Source organism: Photinus pyralis, unplaced genomic scaffold (assembly GCF_008802855.1).
Source record: "Photinus pyralis isolate 1611_PpyrPB1 unplaced genomic scaffold, Ppyr1.3 Ppyr1.4_LG2, whole genome shotgun sequence".
Classification (NCBI taxonomy): domain Eukaryota; kingdom Metazoa; phylum Arthropoda; class Insecta; order Coleoptera; family Lampyridae; genus Photinus; species Photinus pyralis.
The window spans coordinates 31,329,320-31,346,751 of NW_022170403.1; the positions used below are offsets into that span (position 1 = coordinate 31,329,320).

Genomic DNA, 17,432 nt, shown 5'->3' on the forward strand with positions numbered 1-17,432 from the left:
ATATTGTTGTCTAATTATCTTGTATCCAATAATTGACTTTTTACGTTCTACAACAACGCTGTTATTATTATTGAATTAAGAACACTTGTTAAAAAATTAAGTCGGATATTCTCCTGAAAACTATATTTAGACGATCGTTGTATCAAAGGTATCCAGTTACCGACGTGCGTAAGTTTATCAATGGCATGATGTCACCGTAGTCAAAACATTCTCTCTCCCCTCTCTACTCATTTTGAAGTGAGTATCTCGGCTATATTGTATGAATTAAAAAATGTTGAAGAGTTTCCTTTAATCACGTTTTGTTACTTGCCGTACGATACCAGCACATTCTAGATAAAGAATACTGGCCACCTTTTCTCCTATCTCACTGACCTTCTATTCAGATTTATTATTCAATATACTACTTAGCCAATGTTTCAATTTCAATCGATCGTGTTTTCATGAACGATGGCTTCTAATGTACTCCAAATACTGTAATCAATGAGGTTATGATCTGGACTATTAGGTTACATGTTGGGTTCGACGAAATTTGAAATGTATTCTTGCAAATACAGGAAATTACATAAACACGTTATTGACCTGGGTTTCAACACTAGGTGCAAAATAAATAAAAACAAATCAAAAATGTTATTATAGCAAATAAATAATGTAAAAACTGCAATCAGTATGATTTAGCAAAAAATTGAATAATTGCAGAAAGTATGAAACAATCAAAAATTGACAATGAAATAGAAAATACAAAAAAAAGCGTAATGACCAAACTGACATTTTGCAGGACACTTACTCCAATGTCGCTGTAACGACGATGAACCCATCGAGAAACTACATAGACATGTTATGAACTTAGTTTAAAATACATAAAAACAGGCCCAAAATCTTACTAGAGCAAACAAACAATATCAAAACTGTAATCAGTATCCTTTTACAGAACATTGCCTATACGGGGGGAGTAATAAAGGTGTATGAAATTAGGGGAAGCCAAATCAAATGTTAGACCTCCGAGAGGACCTCAGAAGTACAAAAAACGAGGAAATTTCCATTAAAAGGACTGATCTTAACCACATTGATTACAACATTTGGAGTACATTAGAAGCCATGGTTCATGAAAAGTTATTTTCAACACTGTAAATTATTTAAAACATCACACTTTTGAGTTTTTGTTGGAATCAAGAAATTATTAACCAATCAATTTGACAATGGGGCCAAAGACTGCAGACTGTAGTAAATAACCATGGTTTTGAGGTTGTTTTAATTGGTTAAAAAACTTTATATTTTGAATTAAAAAATAAATTCTTATAAAAATAATATCTATAGATAGTCTTTTCAGAATTACTTCCGTTTTTCTCCAGATGCTCAAAAATTGTTAGTATGATTTTACGGGCACTTATAATATATTTAAATTCAAAATTTAGTAAAATTTGACGGATACTTATTAAATCTGTTTGGTTGACCAAAACTAAAAGTTACTTAAGGCGAAAAACAATTCCAAATAATTTTCGCCCACTGTATACATCATGTTAATAGTGAAAATAAATAAACTGTTACATGTAATTCAAAGTTAAGAAACAATTTAACTTTCTTTACTCCTGAAATAAAATTCAAAAATAATGCCTGGGGTGTACGAAAATAAAAATTTAAATATTGGAATTGATGGCACCACCTTGTAGAATGTATTCAACATTTTTTCTAAACTCTTGCAAATGTTCTCCAGTTTCTTCTAATAAAAAATGTTGCAACATTTGTATAACTAAAGGTCTGTCATAAATCATCAGGTCACAAAAGCATCCGACAGTTGCTTTCTGTAAAGATAATAGTTAATACGATCTGTATGCATGGTAGGTACAATAACATTCCTGATGCATGTTCAAATTTTGGACATTCATTTACAAACAATAAATAAAATGAGGTAATATTTTAACATTTATAAACTGGAAAAGTAGCATCGATTACTTTTAATTGAAATGGTAATTAATGAGAGATTTTCACTTTTTTGTGTGCATGCGCAATAGGTGCTTTTCTTCAAAGTGAAATAATCTAAACTTTTCGGTTCGGACGCTGGAATTTTAAGGCTGCTAACTCTAACATTGGAAATTTAAAATCAACGTTATTTTGTGCCATTTTGACGGTCATTTGTGTTGACGGGCGTAGAGGCATATTACTGAGCGAAAATTACAACTGCACAGAAATAAAAGAGAAACAAGTTACAAAAGGCGTCAATCTAACCTATATTTCACTTGCAAGTGAAAAGTGAAATAGGTACAATTGCAGCATGTGAAGAACATCTCCACTTTAAAAAATTTCAACTTTCGTTAAATAACTTTCAGCATGTAAAATGGGCTTAAGAAAATTGTTTAAAAAATATTTTGCAAGAATTGTTCAGCAAAGCACATAAAAATTGATCTACTGTTACTCCGAAAATGTCAATTTTTTTGCGAGATGTTTTTGTATGCTACCAAAAAAAATATGTTAACGCAAATAACTAATAGTTTATTAACGAATTAATTTATTTGATCTTGTACTTTTGAGTGGGCGGAATTTCAGCCTGTTCTACTAACCCGACCCACTATACGAAGTACAAAATATCCATGTACAAAATCCAGATTCGAACCAAGGGCCCTTAGTACCACATCAATTAAGCTTCCGGACCATCAGGTCAAGTGGGCTGGCACAAATTAATAACAAATCACGGAACGCAAAATTACAATGACACTTTCACACTGTGGTAATTTTTTAACACATGACACATTCACTTACACGTAAGTGTTAAAACCCAATGGCTGAACTTAAACCATAATTTATGACGCCACGCACCAAATAACTAAAGCTTGTATGATGACATGCACCAGGGATTTAATTGCATTTACTAACCAAAAGTATTACCTGTAAAGGAATGGGCTGCTTAACACTGAGATAACATACAACTGTCTGCATAACAGTCGTAATATGAGTGTCAACCATGTCAATGTCGATTACAAGCCTGCCTAAATGCTGTAGCATTGTCAATTGTAATTTATACGCCTGTGTATATCTATACGCAGCGCCATGATCCTTCAAATAACTATGTTCTGAAAGTCCTTTTAAAATTTTCAATATATCTGGTAGAACATCTCTAAAAAAAACATTGCTTGAACTGAATCAGTTAAACGCAGTCTTACTTGGTTGTCCTGGAACGGATAAAATCTTTAGATAAGCGTGCTAGAGTAACTAAAAGCTGATAGCTGCGATGAATAATCAAGTACTCGTCAGTCTCTTTAAATCTCCCAATAAGCGGTTCCCAAACTTTATGCACTAATGGTAGAAGATCGTTTTCCCACTCACCTAGCACTTCCAAACCATCAATTAAGATATCCAAGACTAGGAGTTTTCGAGACTTATCTTTCGATGGTAAAAAGTTTAGAATTCGAGTCAGCAAATTTATTATTAGTACTATGTGGAAGGGACGCTTCGTTTTATCAACAATTTCTATATCAAATCCAACAGAGCATCATTAGAAATCATCCTACTTATTGCCTCTCAGAATATGAATGAGATTTATACCTGATAATTCTGGTTCATCCTCCTTTAAATCTTTTTTCGATCTGTAACTATTGAGATCTTCCCTATACATTTCTTCGGCTGTTTTTCCTTTAGGTTCATGAGTTAATTGTAGACCAGACACTTGAAATTCGAGATATTGGTCGGTCAACTCTTGTTTCGATTTTATAGGAAGAATCTCCACTTCAATTGAATACCATCGAAGTAACACTTTGATATACATTTGAAACAAATGTAAATAAACATTGGCGAAATCTTCTTGAAAATATTTATCGTAAGTTTGAGACAAAACCTACAGATTGGGAAATTTAAATTACATTTAAATTACATTCACAGCCAGCTTACATCTGTGATAACAGCTGTGATACTAATCATATTGGAAACATCGCTGTATCTTAGAACAGTAGTTAGAATACTGATGGTGGCGACACTTTCGTCAGTCTTGCGTATTTTGTTACTTATGTGGAAGCTGAAATAATCATCGTTGTCTCGAATTAAGTGTGTGACAGTTTCGTAACCACACGCCTTTGCTATCTCTGCCAGTGCAGCAGTGCCCGCCAATTTAATGACGGGGTTTGTTGATCCTACCATAAATTTGGTTTAAACCACTCATCGTATCGTTTACATACACATACCTGCTCTTTCCAAAATTGGAGATAACGTATGCAATAAAAGATGTTGAAATTGTTTCCCCAACTTTGCCGCAATTTTACCAATTCCTTCCAGTTGTAAACAGATTTGAATAATATTATACTGGACTTGGGCCAGTTGGCACCTGTAACTCACTTCGGTCGGCAACTTCCAATACTCCGGCTCCAAATATAATTTTGTCACATTTTCAAGCAAAGTTAAGTGCTCCAAAACTTTTTCATCTGAATTGAGAGGACATTATCTTAGTTTAATAAAAAAAAAAAGAACCTTCTAAGCTACAATACTCCAATCTCGATGAGAGATGCCGCACAAACGAAGGTGGTACGTACAGTCAGGGTTAAAAGTTCTTAAGATATCTCAAATATATAGTATAGAGGTAATCAGTTCAACGCTGACTTTTCAGATTTATTTCTAAATCATCAAAAAAGAAGATAAATCAATAAAGGCCAATTTACTTTATTGGTCAGATCACGGTCCTGTCAATTATTGTAGCGTGTATTTCTATGAACATGTTCTGACCGTCAAATGTGAATATTCCAATTGAAATAGCATGTTACAACATTTTGAGCGGAGCGTCACCTGAGCTATAGTATGAATTGGCCTTAAAGGGCTGGTACGTTTATCTGCGCCAAAGTTGAGGGATTTTGATCCTGACTGTATATCCAATGATTTATGATTTCAAAGAAAATTAAATTTAGTAGCTTTATATATATATTAAGGGGTGAATATTCCAAAACCGAGCAAAGCCAATTAACATATGGGAAAGTGTTTCTGCCAAATGTTGCTCCCCATGTTAACTAGGGTTTATAATGAATGACGAATATGCGTTTATAATTGACGAGTGTAAGTGTAACCACGCAGAAACGCAATATATTATTATTATTATTAATGATAGCAATCAATTGCCTATGTTCGATTTTGGAATATTCATCCGGTGAAAATTTCACTAAAGTTTGCTGTACGCATACTTCACAAAATTGTAGATCAGATTTTTGCAATTACTTAAAAAAAAAAGTTATTCAATATTAGATCTTTGAGCTTGATGGGGTGAAAATATCTTGTAGAATGTTCAACTAACAAAAGATTAATGATTTAAGTCAATTTCATGATAAGTAAATTAAAATAGTAACAAAAATATGTTAAATGTAGTAGTCTGTTTAAGGTTAATCATGATTAAAAATATTTGAATGTTAGCCTCCTTTGAGTATAAGGTAAGATCTTTCTCATTCTAATATTTTTATTCATGATTAACTTTAATCTTTGCTTGTGAATTTTAGATATAATTTTTTGGGAGAAACACCCCCCCCCCCAGAGGACTTCACTCCTCCCCGGTACCAACTTCATTTTGCACATTGCGCTGTGAATTTCCTTTTTTATTTCACTTTATTCTATAATGGGAAATTGTTATTCTTTGATACCACTTTTAATTAGAAACGTTTTTGGTTCACGTCCAGCACCTACCATCCTATTTATTTGTGAACAAGTCTCAAGCTGAGAAGTGAAAATTTTTGGAGTCAATTAGCCTTAGGATAAGTGTAACAAGCAACTAATGGTATGTATTAAGATTATGGAGTGGGAGCTGAAAGATATAATCACCTACCATGTATTCCAGACAGCATATTATTTAAAATATAGGTCACTTCTCGTCGTCTATCCTTTGACGATACAAATATATCTAACAAAAGATACGAAATTTGGTCATTCACGTCAAATTTGGCCAAAGTTTGATGAACAACTTCCAATTTTTTTCGAACAGCTTCACCGTTAATATAACGGAAATTTTTCCAAGGAGCTCTCAAATACTCCCTCGATTCGATATCTAAGAAAAACAAGTAGGTCTGACAATGAATTTTTAGACAACTCGTTCACCTTCTACTGCATATTCCTCAAATAACCGAATATCTCTTCTTTCGAATTCTGAAATATGGGTCAAACTGTCAATTAGTCTATGCGAATGAGCAACAGATCTTAGTACTTGTGGCATATTTGAACCGAACAATTGTAAATATCCTACAAGTAAGTTTAAAGATGATAACTGTTGCGCTTCATCTACAAAACGATGATTAAAAAAAGTAAACTTAAAGAAAGAGATTACCAAAGCTGTTAAAAACCCGAGGTAGTGTCATCAATGATATGAAAAATGCTTCCTCTAAACCCTCCAATAGATCTTTTTGTTTAGCCGCAGGCAAGTTCTCCTGAAACTGTCTCAGTCCATTTTTACATAGGTTTGCAATTTGGTCATCTTCATCTTCCGAAAGTTTGATTATCGCCTCTAATGCTTTACTTGCAAAGTTGGACATTGTGCTAAAAATGATATGTGAAATGAAAGAAAATTGAGAGAGACTTACTCTGAACAGCGTTCGATCAACACTAAAAGATTTTGTGCCACTTCTAATCGAACTTGTTGGTGGTAATGAAAAGTTACTTTGGAAATTGTGCGAAATATCTGGCACAACTTTTCATCCGTAGCACGATACCACGCTGCATCAATCCTTTTACTTTTTAAATTGCCGATTATATTCTCTCGACTTGCAGTTGGATTCAACTGTGGAGTTTCTGAAGATTGGGGAGGTTCAAAATTCGCCGTACCAACATCGATATTATCATAATTTTCCATTTGAAGAGCGATAAATCTACCAAGCGCTCTAAAGGCCATCTGAAAGTTACAAATCTCAACGGTTCCGGTATAGGAAAATTACATTCTCATTACAAGAATAACTTTATGTCCACATCTGCCGTCGTCCCTCACGATTGAACTGAAACCGCTTATTATTCCGGGGGTAAAAAGAATGAATGTACCAGCTACTCGCTTTCGTAGTAGCCTGTCTTCGATCAGTGTATCGTTGTAAATTTGAGCTAGCGACATTACACACTCAATAGATGATAATCTAAGGATCAGATTACGATTAGGCTACTTGAGTGACTAGAGACATACCTCAAACTTTGAAGTTTTTCTTTCTGTGCCATACTCAGTGCAACATATATCATTCTGCTAAGATGAAATGCATTTTCAACAGTATACAGATCCATTCTTGTTTCGTATGTGAGAGACTGCGTCAGAGCTACTACAGCAGTCATAATTGATAATTTATACTCCTCGTGTATATTTGCAACTGCAATAAAACGTAAAAACCAATAGAAGTCTCTGCTATGTGGTCCCTTGTCACGTACACACTTAAGACATTGTATATCAAGAAGGTGGTAAGTAATTAAATACTTGATTTATAAAAATAATTATTATGTGGGAAATGTTACAAATAAGTATTGAACTGTTTTAGTGATATTTGCGAAAAACCAAAAATGGCTTCAAACAAACCCCCCTCCCAGTCACTGGATTTCTATTAAGAGTCTTTTCAAACCTAGATCAAATAATATAACTTGTAAATACTAATGTTGAAGTTTGCAACTGCAATGGTTTTTTTGAGAAACTGTGAGCACAGAATTCCGCACATCACCACATTGTTTCAGATCGCAGTGAAAGAATATCTGATTCCATAACCTTTCTACACCACTCGGATCGCGTAAAGAGCATAGACACAAGAGTATTAATCTCATATGCCTATGGTAAAAAGCAGCGACTATAGCAAACGCGTAGTACGGGAAGCTTTCAATATGCGTCATTACCTTTTAAGTATACGTTCACAAATAAAAATAGGTTAGCTTTTTTGTCATATTTAGAATCTATTCTCTATAACTCTCGCTAGGAAAGATTGCCGGTCACAGAACACTTGATCCAGATCTACAATCTCTGTTTTTCGTAAGGTGCTAGCGACTTCCGGGATAGTATCGTGTCAATGTTGAACGCAAAGATTTTTTGTTCAACATTGGCACGATCCTATTCCAGAAGTCGCTCACATCTTAATAAAAACAAAGATTGTCAATCGACACAAGGTGTGCTGTGACCGGCAATCTTTCCTGGAGAGAGTTATAAGTGATAAATTGACGTTTGTTAATTTAGAGGTTGACAGGCAGTCTCAAATTGTGTCTCATTGGACAACTTCGAACAGACTCGTTTACCCTGAAACTTATATACACAGGCGATATCCTTGACCATATTTTGGTTGCAATTAGCAGTCCATGTTGGTACTATATGGCCTAAGGGTATAAAAAGTACAGTTTCCTCAAACGCGGTGCAGTGGCCGTAATACGATGAGTGAGGACACAAAAGTGGCAAGAAAAGCGCGGCGGCCGAAGCAGTAGAAAATAGACGTAAAATCTGACAGTATAGTGTCAGTGTATAATCACGGAATAAAACGTACTGGCTCACCGCTTCAATTAAGAGAACACCATTTTAATACCATGCGATCAAAAATGAGTTGCTATCGAGTAACCTTTGGAATTTTTGTTTACATGGGAAATCGTACTTAACTTAAACTTCCAAAGGCGACACGACAGCAACTCATTTTTGATCGCCCGTTATGTTACAGTGTGTGTTAACGGTCAGTTGGAAATCAGTCTGCTTATCATACGAGGCACCGTTTTTTGTGAAGCCATCCATTGTACTTTGACGACCGTTAAAAGACGGTACTGCTTTTGAGGAAACCCTAGCTCAAGTCCAAACCACATTTATAATTAAAATTTACCATAATCCAGTTGCCTCGTAGAGTCATAAATGTCAGTCAAAAGAAAAATATAAAATTCAAAGAACAGCTTCAAAGAAGATATTGGAGTACATTCACAGGCAACCTTTACTAGATCAACAAGTAAACACTTTTTTCTTTGGTCGGCTCTAGAAATGATCATTTTAGCATCGTATTTGAATAACAAAACACGTGAACAAACCCTGTACTATTACAGCAAGCTGCAGAACATTTAGCCACAGCAATAAAAATGTAACGCAACCCTTGCACCCTCAAATCCTTGGTAATGGAAGGAAATAAGTGAATAAGTTCCGTTATTGTTTCTTCTGGCACATCCGGTTCTTCACACAGCCTGTGCAATAACCTGGTAAAGCTCTGGAACTGCATGATACCTGCTATTGGGAGGTTCATATTTGAATCTTGAAGGTATCCTGCAGCAACCAATGATTTGTTTGTATGGTGCCTAACCTAGTAACCTCCAAATACTGATGATGGTGTTCCACACCTAATTTGTGCTTAAATTGTTATTTAATAAGATGGGTAAGTAAAATAAGTGAATACTCTTACCTCTTAATATACATTTGATTATTTTTCATTTAATAATACAAGCATCACTGGCAAGCTGTTAGCTATTATATGCTGAACTGCATAATACTTTCATTTGTATTACACAGTCAACTAGATAAGTTGCTATTACATTTAATAAATAAAGGCACTAATTTAGTATTAAACTTTTGCAAAAATCAAATTTTTGCATCTTGGGCGCTAAACCTAAACGTCTCCACAATAAATATGGCGGTGAATTTAAATTTCACATTTCCACCATACATAATAAATAATAAAATAAATGTACCAAAATGTAACAATTTTGGTTTTATTCATTTTCATCAACGAGATTTTCCTCATTGACTTCCATGATAATAATAAAGAAACCATATAGCTAATTCTAGGATATTATGAAGGAAACTCATTTTTCCACAACTCTAGCCGTGTTATTGGCATTTGACGTTTATTAGTATTTGGTCGCATTCACAAAACAAACTTTGGGCCATTTTACACAGGCGCGATTCAGTTTCAGATTATCACTAGAGGCGTTGCGCGCTGATGTAATTTAAAAATGGCGAGTATAGGTTTAAATAATTCTCGAAACAACTGTGAATTTTTATCCCAACATTGTGTTTGATCGCAAATCCGCTGACCAGCAAAATGGAAAATAATATCAAGGAATGTCCAAAACAGATTTGAGCCTCTAAAAATGTTAAATGACACCCCTTCTTCCCCCATCAAATGCGCTACATCATTAAACATTTAGAATGCCTTGCAACGGTACCCAATTCTAAAGTAGCATTCACAACCTCAAAATTAATACCTACAATTAACAATCGAAAATTAACGTAAATGTTTAAAGCTATGTATTTTAAGGGTAACATTCACAATATAGAAAATTAATCGTCGAAATTAATACTTAACGCAGAAGTTTGCAAACTGCAAACTTTGTCGCTTAATTTTACGGAAATGAACAGAGGTACGCATGCGTGCTTTTATATGACAGCCGACATAACCCTGTTTTGTTTGTTTTGATTTTGTTTACATATGCAATGAATGTGGCGAACAGAAAAAAGTATCTTGCCACTTTAGGATTAGGCTACTTATAGTTAAAAGACACTTATTGACACAAATATTGACTCTTGTGCTTGCGCTACAAGGTTATGTTGAAAGTTGTTTTATAAACAATTAACCAATTGCCTCGCCGGTACATAGGTGGCGACACTGCTTACACACTAATTTCGCATATTAATTTCAGGCATTGCGAATGATTGCTTTGCATAAAGTTAACGAAATAATTTCACTCATTAATTATAAACATTAATTGGAGGTTGTGAATGCAGCTTGCGTTACGGTAAGACATACTTAAAAAAATACAGTCATGTGAATTCTAAAATAAATGACTTCTTTGAAGCGGCGTCTTTTGTATGATTGGAGTTGAAATGCCTTTAACCCACTACATAATTATTTTCGCTTTTTTTTATCTTTTCTTAAAAAAATCCCAAATGTAGGTAGGTAGGTACGTCGACAATACCTTTCACTGCCCCTAACACTTTCGCACCTTTGAAATACGTATACTACCTATCTAGATATCGTTAACAAATGGTTCTAGTACAAATTATTTCATCTTAAGAATGTTCCTTGTCACTCTTTACGAAAATTTCGCAATATTCTGTAGGCGCACTGTGGTTCATTTGCTGAAAGTTTTTACTTGGTTTGGTCCTTGGGTTTGGTCAGGATGCACGAATGTGAATTCTGTCACCAGACTCGTCCGAAAAAGTTGGGTTGGCCGTGCACAATGAAAAGTCTGAGAAAATCAGTGCTATGTTACACGCGGTTGTAGTTGGTCTGAAACTGGTGGCTCAGTTCAAAAAACAGTTAAAGGTCGAACATGATTTTTCTTATTAGGTATTAGACTTTGATTCTCTCAAGCAGCATTTGTTTACAACATGTTAATGTATTACGTGCAGAAGGCGGGTCTCGTATACGTTGTGAAGTTCCAAAGGTTGATATTTCTCTTATCAAGGAACCACTCATCCCATTCGAGACAAACATTAAAAAAATTCAACACTTTTCCCAAATGAATATGCTAAAAGTGTGTCTAATCGACGTTCCAACCACTCACCGCGTGCATTGTTGTTTCCATTTCGGTACCGCCGTCCGCGTTTTTCCAGATAAAAATTAAACAAATAAAGACTACCTCAATAGAATGAATAGGCAGCTTATTTTGATCCAGACGAATGGGGAGGGGAATAAGATACCGTTAATACGGGGCAGAGTACAAATTACGCGATTATAAAAGACTACGCTTTAGTAAGTTTGTAACTATTTTAACTCTAAAGGCGTCGATTTTCGCTATATCGGTGTGTGAATTCGCGATCTACTTGTAAACTGTGCTTGTTAAGGGCAACATGCCTGCTTGTGCAACTGAAAGTCTTACACGAATGTGGCCAAGTAGTGAAAGTGTACACTCAGGGGGTGGCAGCAGCAGCAGTTCTGGTTTTCACAGCCCGAGCTCGCCGTACTCTTTTTCGCCCATCTCTTCATCGTTGGAGAGCCAATTTTCGGGAAAAAGGACCGTGTCCAATGGAAACGTTCATCAGCCGTTCATAATACGATCGGATAAGAGAGACTCGAGGTGCCAAAGTCCCGTCGAAAGTATCCATGAAGAGGAACCGCCGTCACTTGTCGCAAGAGTGATTGGTTGGTATCCGTGTTTTTTATTTCGCGTCGCCCAAGGGATCGTATTTGGCATATTTCCGATGGCCTGGCGACAAATACTGTTCGCAATACCCTTGTGGGCTTTCAATCTTTGGCTGTGGTTTATTTGGGAATGCATTCAGCTTCCATTAACGATATTTAAGGTGTCTATGACGATACTAATAACCCCTCTATCAGAGAGGACTCGCAAGAAAAGGACTGTACTAATTAGTGGAGGTAGTACCATACAAGCTTTGCATTTAGCCAGAAATTTCTATTCGGCCGGTGCTAGAGTTGTAGTGTGCGAAGTTGAAGGACTCTTCGCGTTGGCTCGCTTTTCAACTGCTGTCAATAAGTTTTATACTATTGCGAAGCCTAGAAGCGACTATCAGCAAAATTACGTGAGAGCCCTTTGCGAAATCGTCGAAAAGGAGAAGGTCGCCTATTATATTCCGGTCAGTTCGACTACTTCTGGGTATTATGATGCTGTTGCTAAGCCTCATTTGGAGTTGCTGGGTTGTACTTGCTTTTGCCCTGGCATTAAGGAAGTCTGGGCGTTGGATGATACATTGGAAGTGTTCAAAAAATGCGAGAAATTGGGAATGCAAACTCCAGTTTATCACGTTGCCACTTCTAAACATGACGTGTTGAGGTTGTACGAGTCGGGGGAAATTCGGACGGGAAGATACGTGATGACCACAGCCGGTCCCAACGGATTGAGAGATCGCACGAAAATGGTTTTACCCCCTACCAGAACCGATTTGAAACTTCCTGTTGACATCAGCGATCATCGTCCGTGGTTAATCGTGCAAGATGTCGACGGAGATCATTACTTAACCTGCACCACGATCAAAGACTCCAAGGTGATTGCCAACGTTACGTGTCTTCTCGATCAAGACAGTAAAGGTTTGGTACCGGTGGAGAATAAAGACATCAATTTGTGGTTAAACAATTTCTTTAGCAAACTGAATCTTTTGAGGCCGGTTACGGGACATATCAGTTTCCGTTTTGTTGTTCGTAAGAATGCGATTATGCCGCTCAGTAGTAGAGTCGGAATTTCCTTACCGTACATCTGCTACACAAGTGTACATCCGAGACTCCTCTGGAAACCTTGTAAACATTTTAATCGTCAAAACTCTGGACCACTCGTGGTGGAAAATGGCCGCTATTGGATGCCGGAAACTGTCGCGAACACCATAAAAAATCCGAGTGTCGAAAAAGTGACAAGATTAATTGGTACAGTGTTGGACAAGCGAGAGGTTTTATTCACGGTGTGGGACCCTTTGCCATACTGCGCTTATTACCATATGCAGCTTCCATTCAAAAACATATTAGGATTTGTGCAGAGGCAACAGGATAAGTTTCCTCAGCCTGTAGCGGCCCCCGTACATTAAGGTTCATCTCACGAGGAGAGAGAAACATAGCCTGAAAGTCCATTCACTCATTTTTCATCGTAGCTTAATAATGTAAGAAATTATTTATATTTTGTGTGAGTCAATGATCGATTCTGTTTTTATGTATTTTTCAACATTTATTATCTGAAAGGTATCTTTGTACAAATAGCTTTTAAGTATAGATACCAAAAATGTTTTTTATTTATGTTGCTTAGATTAGATAATCATATATACAACACTATTTTTGCTATAAGAAAAATAGTTTTTTTCTTAATACCCTTTAAAACCATTGTATCAATGAGAGAAAATAAATATTATTTTTCTGCATTAGTTGATTTTATTACAGTAGATATTGCCAACACTATTTAAAAATATCCCGAGTTAGCAACGAAATGCCCGATAACCTTTCAATGATATTTTTATGTTATTAGAGACAGCCGATTGATAATAATGTACTAATGAATATGTATGCAATAGTAAAAAAAAAAGGAGTAAAATGCATAATTTATACCCCCTCCTTTATGTTTCGTTAGCACGCGATTCTTATGGCGATATCCCGAATTCTCTTCGATGTTTCATCACGTTGAAATTTTTTTTTCCGCAGTAATTAATCACTTGAATAAATCCGCTAATTGAACTTTTGATTATTACTCATTGCTATCAAGCTAAAATTATCAGCATCATATCTAAACCGTTCCGAATCGTTTTTCACCACGCATACCTATATGGCATGTACTTATTTCACAATGAAGCAAAGTTCAGGGCGCTATACTTTTTAGAAGGAGAATGCTTAGAAAACGCTTTAAGTAAGTACCTAATGATTACGTGGTAATTAGGTACGCTAAATAAAAATAAGTGCCAGGCCCCTAATAAATCAATTTCCAAAAAATTAATACCAAATTTTTAAACTTGATTACCACATCGGCGTATGATATTTCACTCTAATAAGATCGCATTTTAGTTTTTATTTCTTTGGCTCCATAAAAATGGCAGTGTCCAAATTGTTGAGTTCAGGTGGAAGATAACGCGGATGTAGGTATACTATCTAAGTATTTGAATTGTATTCCTTCCTTAACAAAAAATATCGCTCATAATAATTTGAAGTTTACAATATAATTTAGAACATTTCTAATGGCGCTACAACTGTATTATTGCATCGGTTATTCTGAACGAGGTATGGTCCTAATAATGCTCATTTACCATACTTTGTTTAAGGTAGGTATTAGGTAGATGATTTACACATTCACGAAGAACGAGGAAACTTATCCTCCCCGTTATCAGAACGCCAATAGGTACCATAATTTTTTATTCATTTTGCGGCAATTTTTTCCATATCATACACATTTTGTGCTCACACCATAACAGGATCTCCAAATTTTCACGAAAAAGGGTTCAAATTTTGCCTAGGAAGATCGATACAAGCCCTTCCAACTTTAGTAGTGGGACCATCAGCTAGTTAATCATAGTACACATTGCCGCGTGGAATTTATAGTAAGTAGCGGTCAGTAACGGAAAGAAGCATCAACGAAGTTGCCGAGAAATTTAATTCAGTGTGAACAACATCTGTAAAAACTTGTTCAATAACTGAAATAAAAGGAATTATCGGTGAACTGGCCACAAAAATCTCTTGCGGCTTGGACCAAATTCCTTGTGGTGATGTCTATCCAGTGGCGGTGTATATTTCTTAGGTACCCGATTTGCCTTCTAATTAATCAATCATTTACTTAGGTATGGTAAATTTCCTTCGCAACTTATCTGCGCTAAGGTTACCCTGTAGGTACCTACCTGTTTATAAAAACGGAGATCCTGGAAAGTTACAAAATGATCAGCCTATATATATCGATACTATATCCATATTTTCAAAAATATTTGAAAAGGCATTCCTGAACAGACTTAATAATTTTATAAATAAGCACGGTCTCACACTCAACCAATTTTTCGAAAGAAATTTGCCTTATGTGATGGTTCTGTCCGTCCATCTATTCCTCGTCTAATTCAAGAACGAAGAGAGACAGCGATGTCAAATCTTATTCGCCAATCGATTTCTACGAGTTCAAAAGGACCAGTAAGTAAAGTAGATCAGTACTATCATTGAATAGTGTTTTTATTCAATGGTACTATTAAATATGAGCCGTACTAAAAAAACGCGTTTCCCAATGCGAGCCGAGTAATAATCTCATAGAGCCATTAAAGTTTGAACAAACACTTTGGGCGGATTTTATTTCAAAAGTGAAGGAAAGATTATTGCAATTTACTCCCAATTGGAAGGACTTAAGGACATACGTATTGGATGGGTTATTATCACCAATAATCTGAAGTAGAGAACGATTTTTGTTACCAAATAGTTACTATTATCTTAGCTTTCAAATTTATGAAATACCTACATTTTTAAAATGAAAAAATAAGACTATAATATTTCTGTTTCTTACAGCCGCAATGGAACTTCTTTAATTCCCATTAGATACACATTGGGTTAATCATATAGACAGCGGTTTACATTTGATGGCCTACAACGTTTAGTGGACTCTGATCTACAGATCAACACACGCTAGATAGAACAATCTGCAATGGACACAGGTCAGATATACTTTAAAATAGTACCTAATAAGAAAGTGGGAGGCGATTTGCAACAGAAAATTGATAATACACGTTCTCTTGTTCTTTTGCATTTTTGCGTCAGCATGTAGATATTAAGTGCAGGGAAACTCCAGTAAAATAAACTGCGTACTTTACATGCCACGGTTTAATGTACAATTATTGTATTTGTTTGGATGTTTTAATTTAACACTGCACTGATTGTAGAGGTCACTTGCATAAATTGAACTGTTGCGTTACCAAAGGTTTTGTATAAGTGGCCCATGCTATATTTTTAGCGCATTTTTTCCAAAAAATACGCTATTATATTCGTTATGTCTGGCTGGATGGCTGGCCGGTTGAGATCTCAGCAATTACAATAGCTAGAGACTTCAAATGTTTACCTACTAAAAGGTTTCTGATGTAGTGTAGATGTGCAGGCTCTAGTCTATTTTGAGTTAGATTACTCATGAGATAGATAATTTTAAACTTCGCTAATAAAATACTGATCGGTATTACCAAAAATCCGCTTTCATCATGCATATGCTGATTTACAACTTGTTTGTTGTTCATATAAAAAATTTTCCTCTCGAAGCTATGACAAAAAAATGGATAATTTATCAAATGCCATGGCGAAAAATGAAAGGCAGCGATGTTTTTGGGATACCTACTTAACAAACCAAAATTTATGAAAAATTGAACATTTCAATAAAAACGGGACGGGTGGACAGAGACAATAGCTATAACAAATTTAATTATATGTACACGCTCTTTCTAACAATAACGAGTAGGTATCCGAATACATGTCAGTGAAGTTAGCCTCGCCCAATAAAAAAATCGAGAAACTAAAGAGTATTATCGATGGTTTTTTGTTAGTTATTGATTGTTTTGACAAAAAAAAGGTTTGTTTCGCAAAGCAATAGGTACCTATACTTTCCTTGATACTTCATATTCTAGGCCAGGCCTAGGACTGGCAGTAAACATATTACCTCGCCATTAATATTTTTTTACTTTTTTTAATCTTTTTGTGATTTTTAAGGTTTTGAACTTTTAATCCTTTTTATTATTTCTTTAAATTTATATTTTGTTTAATATTTAAATTTGGTAACGGCGCGGCGTCCAAATTTGTAATTGGAAGTTGTGCGCAAATTCCTGGTAAATATTCGATAAAAGTGGTCTGTTGCCGTACAAACAATTGTTTTCATTCCTTGTGCGGTGTCTTTGCACACTTTTTTGTTGTGCGTCGGCAAATTTTCAGCAATGTACGGCTTATAAATACCAAACAAAAAGTTAATTTAAACAAGCGGGGAGCAAAGTTATTATTTACTACTATGCGTCCTTTTGTCCAATTTACATGGTCCAAATATCATGCGTCCCAATATTAGCACTCTTTTGTTGTAGATTCGTACCGCAGAGGCACCTCACACCCACACAGACACACGGAGCTCTGATC

General features: G+C 35.5%; 3 protein-coding genes across 7 annotated transcripts in view; 2 read left to right on the forward strand and 1 right to left on the reverse strand.

Annotated features, from left to right (window-relative positions):
• Positions 1 to 11,192, reverse strand: LOC116163686 (TELO2-interacting protein 1 homolog). 2 transcript variants are annotated; one of them, XM_031477757.1, is made up of 14 exons: positions 8,968 to 9,213; positions 8,769 to 8,914; positions 7,121 to 7,298; positions 6,896 to 7,073; positions 6,534 to 6,841; positions 6,281 to 6,489; positions 6,055 to 6,234; positions 5,786 to 6,004; positions 4,170 to 4,406; positions 3,880 to 4,118; positions 3,538 to 3,826; positions 3,156 to 3,462; positions 2,881 to 3,109; positions 1 to 1,799 (listed from the first exon to the last, which is right to left on the reverse strand). In XM_031477757.1, exons 1-14 carry the CDS (start codon positions 9,174 to 9,176, stop codon positions 1,635 to 1,637), a joined length of 3,093 nt encoding a protein of 1,030 aa, XP_031333617.1. In that variant the 5' UTR covers positions 9,177 to 9,213; the 3' UTR covers positions 1 to 1,634. The 2 variants fall into 2 exon arrangements, with proteins under 2 accessions (XP_031333617.1, XP_031333618.1); XM_031477758.1 differs by lacking the exons at positions 8,769 to 8,914; positions 8,968 to 9,213 and adding an exon at positions 10,873 to 11,192 and having other exon boundaries at positions 2 to 1,799.
• The window catches only part of LOC116163682 (rootletin), a 26,777-nt gene continuing 18,560 nt past the window's right edge, over positions 9,216 to 17,432 (forward strand). Inside the window, exons 1-2 of one of the 4 annotated variants that reach the window (XM_031477749.1) lie at positions 9,216 to 9,305; positions 15,837 to 15,982. The gene's annotated coding sequence lies outside the window, so the exon portion shown is untranslated. Of the gene's footprint in view, positions 9,306 to 14,728; positions 15,094 to 15,704; positions 15,723 to 15,836; positions 15,983 to 17,432 lie in introns of those variants that run through there. The other 3 variants (XM_031477750.1, XM_031477751.1, XM_031477752.1) reach the window with 3 other exon arrangements.
• On the forward strand, positions 11,422 to 13,732 carry LOC116163691. Its single transcript, XM_031477781.1, has one exon. The coding sequence runs from the start codon at positions 11,723 to 11,725 to the stop codon at positions 13,403 to 13,405; it is 1,683 nt and encodes a 560-aa protein (XP_031333641.1). The 5' UTR covers positions 11,422 to 11,722; the 3' UTR covers positions 13,406 to 13,732.